Below are 6,000 nucleotides of genomic sequence, written 5' to 3'. Positions count from 1 at the left end.
ATACTCTGCCCGAAACATAATTAGTATTGTTGTTCGCATGAATTTTTTTTTTTTATACATGATGTGTATATACGATCACTCTAAAAAATATAACTCATCTTACAATCTATGTAATTAATTAAGAATACACATTAATTAAATTAAAAAATAAAGTCACCACTTAAATAGATGATAAAAGTAGCTTAAACTCGAATTAACTAGAAAAAATGAGCAGTTTTCTTTTGTTTTGTTTGCATTTATATAAATAAATCTAAATTAAAATACAGACAAGATAATCGCCTTAAGAAATTCATTTAAAAAATAAAAATTATTCTACAACAAAAATAAAAAAAAAAAAAAAAATAGCTAAATAAAAATTAATATAAAGAATAAGAGTAGTGTAGAAATAAATTGGTAATTTGATATCTGAAGTATGTATTTTTCATTGTGATCACAAAATTGTATGAAATTAAACAAAAATAATATAATACAATTGTATTTGTACAAATTAAAAAAAAATATATATTAACCACCAGTAGATTTGGGAGAAAAATGTAATTAAAAATAAAAAAAAAAACAAAAAAAAACAGTTGTATTTTTTTTTTTTGTTTTGTTTAAAGCCCTTAATAAGTGTAGTTTTGTTTTTTTATTTTGTTTTTTTTTTTTTTATTAAAAAAATAAAATATTTATTTATTATTTACATTTTTGCATGAATTGGCTTTATTAGGTTATAATTAACATACTTTTTGTTGTTGTTGTTTTTTCTCTTGTTAATTGTATTCTACATTTAAAAAAAAACACACACACGCACGCGCAAATAGACTACATACAAATTGATTTATCATTTTTATCTTTGAAAATAATAAATAATTTTGTTTGTACTTCTTTAGTAGCAAATCGTCAAATATTTTTTTTATTTATTTTTTTTTTCTTCAACGAAACACCGCCTAATGAACAAATAGTATTTTAAATGATATATTCAAAATTCTAATATTCTGTTTTTTTTTTTTTACGAAAGCATAAATATTTATATAAATTTAGTTCAAAAATATTTTGAACTTAGCATTAATACAAGTTTATTTGTTTTATTTTTTGTTTCTCATAAGTCAACTGTTTTTTTTTATTTAAATAATTTCTTAAAAATAATTTGTTAATATATGTTCACTCCATTATAATCTAGATTGTTTTAATATTTTTCTTTTTTATTTAATTTGTGTTTTGTTGAAATAAATTGTTAATAGTTCTGAAATTGTGAAACTTTTTGTCCTTTCGTTTTGTTTTTCATTTTGTTTTGTTTGTTTGTTTTTTTTTTTTTGTTATAAATATGATATTTTATGTTCTTCTCTAAATTTTTTGTTCATTTAATTTTTTGTTATTATTATTTTTTCAATTATAATTAAGACTTAATAATTTTATTATGGAAATATCATTTGATTGAAATAATTTAACTATTCACAAGGATATAATAAATAATTAGTTATTATTATTATGTAGTTGTATTGTTATTGTTTGTGTTTTGTTTGTTTTTCATTTTTTTTATCTAATAATACAGATTTTGTGTATGTGTATTTATATAGTGTATGCGTGTATATATTTATATTACACTGTTGTTTTTTGTTTTAAAAGATTCTTTAGAAATAATTTCAAATCACCATTGCTATATATGTTTTTGCTGTTGAAAGTTCAAAGACTGCTCAACGCAATTGATTTCTGTAATAGGAGAAAAATTAAACAAATGTCAGTTAGTGAGACCTGATTTAATTAGGAAAATACCAGAAGTGTATCTTGAAACTTGTTTTATTGAATATCCTAATGTTAAGGTGTTTTAAATAAAATATTTATCCAAAAAGATCGCTATACAGTTAAATGCGGAGCACAGTAAAACATTTTTTTTTTTTTAAATTGTTTTAGAGTGGGTGGAATCTTCAGAAACGCCTTACTCAACGAGTACTTAACTAACCTATATATAATAAAACTTCAGATTTCAGAATGAGTGAATCTTATTAGTTTCGCACAATACTGTTACTGTTAATACTGTTAGTTTGGTCATCGATGAGTGCTTTATTTGTTGGAAAAAATCAAGAATTCCCGCTCGCGATCGATTTCATTGAATGAAAAAATTAAAAAAAAAAAAAACTTTAAAATATTTTGATATTACTCCAGTCAAAGCGTCGGAAAAAAGGGCCTCACCTTGCGATGAGAGGCACTGTCTGTTTTTATTTCATGGATCGATGGGGGTATATTTAAAAGGCTTAAACCCAATTTCTCACCACCTGATCATTCTTTTTAGCAGAGTTATTCACAAAAAAGCATTTTTTGGGATATTTTACTTCTAAGCTAATATCTTTGCTCCAGATTATCGTAGACCAAAAAATAAACATACTTCCTTATAATATTTTCTATCGTTGTATGTAATTTCATTGTATTTGAGTGAGTAAATATAAAATTGCAGCCATTTAAAGTCAAATTCTTGTTGTTAAAAAACACATTTTTGTCATTATTTCGAAAAAAGCTTATATCATGATTGACATTTTTCTAATCTATTTTGTAGCCCTGTTCATGTCCTGCATTTTACAGAAAAAATGAGCTCTTTATCACCAAAGATGGCCGAGCTATTGATAAATGAACGCATGCAAAACCGGTGCGAAAACACCCAAAAATATCGTTTTTTGGGAATAACTCGACTTCAGAATGTCCTACGGCAAAAAATAAAGCAATGAATTGTTCGTTACAACATTTTCTATCAATTTAGTGCACAATCTTTTTGTTGAAACAAATAAAAAATAAGTAATATTAAGTCAAAGCCGTTTTTTTGTTTAGCAAACTCTTGCCTTATTATTTTGCAAACGGTGCGAGTATTGGCTAAGAAAATAAAATATTATTGTAGTCCTTTAAATTATCTACAATTCAAAAAAAATTTAGCTTTCTACGACCCACGGGAGCCGAGTTATTATAATTTTAAGAAAGCATTAATCCGTACGAAAATTCAAAAAAATTTCCCTTGTTTATGATTCGAATACTAGTTCTCAGTGAGAGGGGTTGTTTTCATTTTTTCTTGTTATAAGAGAATTTGTCTTATGTTTTTCGTTGGTCATTTGGACCTTTTTTAAAAAATTAATTTCTCGGCTCGTGTGGGTCGTAGAGCTAATTTTTTTTTTAAATTGTAGATAATTTAAAGGACTACAATAATATTTTATTTTAATAGCCAATACTCGCACCATTTGCAATATAATAAGGCGAGAGTTTGCTAAACAAAAAAACGACTTTGACTTAATATTACTTATTTTTTATTTGTTTCGACAAAAATATTGTGCACTAAATTGATAGAAAATGTTGTAACGAACAATTCATTGCTTTATTTTTTTGCCGTAGGACATTCCGAAGTCGAGTTATTCCCAAAAAACGATATTTTTGGGTGTTTTCGCACCGGTTTTGCATGCGTTCATTTATCAATAGCTCGGCCATCTTTGGTGATAAAGAGCTCATTTTTTCTGTAAAATGCAGGACATAAACAGGGCTACAAAATAGGTTAGAAAAATGTCAATCATGATATAAGCTTTTTTCGAAATAATGACAAAAATGTGTTTTTTAACAACAAGAATTTGACTTTAAATGGCTGCAATTTTATATTTACTCACTCAAATACAATGAAATTAAATACAACGATAGAAAATATTATAAGGAAGAGAATGTATGTTTATTTTTTGGTCTACGATAATCTGGAGCAAAGATATTAGCTTAGAAGTAAAATATCCCAAAAAATGCATTTTTGTGAATAACTCCGCTAAAAAGAATGATCAGGTGGTGAGAAATTGGGTTTAAGCCTTTTAAATATACCCCCATCGATCCATGAAATAAAAACAGACAGTGCCTCTCATCGCAAGGTCAAATGACGCTTTGACTGGAGTATATGCCAGAGATCAGCGGAAAATTTTCCCTGACCGCTTTTGAAATTTTCTGACCAAATTTTTGTTTTCTGACTTAGATCCAGGAGAAAACAGGAAAAGTAACTTGGTCAACGATGAACAGGGAATAGTAGAAGCATTCAAGTAGCATTGAAGCAATGATAGTGAGAGAAAAAAAGAGAGAGAGCGAGCGCCAGTTCAGTCAGTAAAGACACAAGACACACCAAATAGAAATTAAATTTGATGACTCATTTAAAAATCTTGTGAAAAAAAGTTGATAAAAGATCATTGTAGGCAAAGTGTCACATATTAGTTAATATCCAACGTACTGTGATCATCTAAAATTCATCTGCAAAACTCTAATCGAATTGACAAATTCTGAAAAGGACGAAACGAATTTCAAGCCGAGACCCCCAACATTTCGGCAGACACTGTTTTTAGTTCAACCCCTTGGAACGACATCGAAATCATTGGCCAATTCAGCTGTATTGAATGCTGGCTGGAGAGGCTTGATGGTATTTGCCGAGATCGATCCTGGACTGTGAGCGGCACCTTAAGTAAGTAACTAAGTAAGTAAACAACAATTAAAGAGTAGGCGAAACAATATGAACATGAAAAAAGATGTGTAACACCATCTTTGGGAAAAAAAACATTAGGGTGTTCAATTAAACATTTCGTATTTATTTGGTATTCTGAGATAAATCAACTGGTATTTTCTTTATTAAAAAAAAAGTTTTATTTATTTTATATGTTAAGTTTAAATAAGATTTTTTTTTTCGAAATATGTACATATTTAGATAAATAGTTAAAATTTTGGAATTATGCAGACTATCGAAATCGAGAAGATATCGTTGCCTCGCAAAAATATGCCAATTTTTATTTTTTTTTTAGATAATAGATTAGAAAAAAATATATTATTAAAAAAAAGTTAAGATATAAAACAAAAAAATACTAACTTTTAAAAAATGGAAAACAATTTAAATTTGTTTTGTATTTATTATTATTTTTTTTATTTTGCGCACAGACAAACACGAACACAAGAAGTAGAAGAACAAGATCCTTTTCTAATATGGTCATCCGTTTATCTCGGTCTTTGTCTGTTGAATAAATTGTTTGTTTTTTGTTTTATTGAATTAAGGTATTTGGGTGTTTTTTTTTTTAACGCAGAAATGAGTTTAAATTATTGTTAGAGGAGATAAAATTTTTAAAAAATTCATGATTGTTACTTAAAACTAATAAAAATATAGAAAGAAATATACATTGTTAGTATAAGTAAAGAGAGGATCTAAATAAAGGGTCAATTAATGTTTTCAATGTTAAAATAACTTGCATTGACATTGCCTTTATATTTATTGGTTCTTGATGCAGATTTTGTAAATTGAAATATGTAGTTTTCAACAAGTTAAACAAGTTTTTTATTTAGCTGTGCCCATGTTCTGTAACTTTTATCACTTTTACCATCTTTGAATGACTTTAAAATCCATTTTATCTTATCAAAATAAAAGAAATTTTTTTTTTTTTCAAAATTCTGCTTTCTCAATTCATAAATTCTGAATTTGAAAGAACTTTTGATTTATTTATGGAAGAAAATGGATTTTAGAGACGTTAAAAAACGTTTATCGCCAGTGATAAAGGTACAAAAAATATTCTTGTTTTTATGAAAAGATTTCGTCTAGCTATCGTGTGAGAAGAACGGTAGGCCTCAAGACAAATTTTTTTCTCCTAAGCTTCAATCAAATATTGAAATAATTTATTTTCATATATAGTCTAAGAGCCAGGAGCAGATTTCTTGCGTGAGAGGTAACCGATTCATATGAATGTCAGAGGTAGCGTGGGTCATGGTGATGACGAATACCTTAGTCTGCCTGCATTTATTTGGGGCGTTGCACAGTGTGTCGTCCCCTTATGATAAATCACTTTTTTTGTTGTTAAAAATTAATATTTTTGCTATTAAAATATAATTTAGAAGTGTCAACTCATATGAAAACATATTTATCTTACAAAATAACCCAGGTTATGTATTCAAAATAAGCTCCGAAACATAAGTACCTCGGAAATCGAAAATATTTTGAGGAATTTATGGGAATCTTTGAGAGTATATATTTCACGTTTGGTA

At 27.0% G+C, this 6,000-nt stretch overlaps 1 protein-coding gene across 14 annotated transcripts in view; it reads right to left on the bottom strand.

Moving 5' to 3' along the window:
* Positions 1-1,484: 1,484 nt before the first annotated feature.
* The window catches only part of LOC129910807 (arginine-glutamic acid dipeptide repeats protein), a 32,578-nt gene continuing 28,062 nt past the window's right edge, over positions 1,485-6,000 (bottom strand). For 12 of the 14 annotated variants that reach the window (XM_055988363.1, XM_055988365.1, XM_055988370.1 and 9 more), the window contains one exon: positions 4,841-4,981. In XM_055988363.1, the coding sequence (XP_055844338.1) occupies positions 4,966-4,981 (16 nt within the window). In that variant the 3' untranslated portion in view covers positions 4,841-4,965. Of the gene's footprint in view, positions 1,690-4,840; positions 4,982-6,000 lie in introns of those variants that run through there. The other 2 variants (XM_055988364.1, XM_055988366.1) reach the window with 1 other exon arrangement.

This window comes from Episyrphus balteatus, chromosome 2 (assembly GCF_945859705.1).
Source record: "Episyrphus balteatus chromosome 2, idEpiBalt1.1, whole genome shotgun sequence".
In the NCBI taxonomy this organism is placed as follows: Eukaryota; Metazoa; Arthropoda; class Insecta; order Diptera; family Syrphidae; genus Episyrphus; species Episyrphus balteatus.
This window is presented reverse-complemented; position numbering and strand designations above follow the sequence as displayed.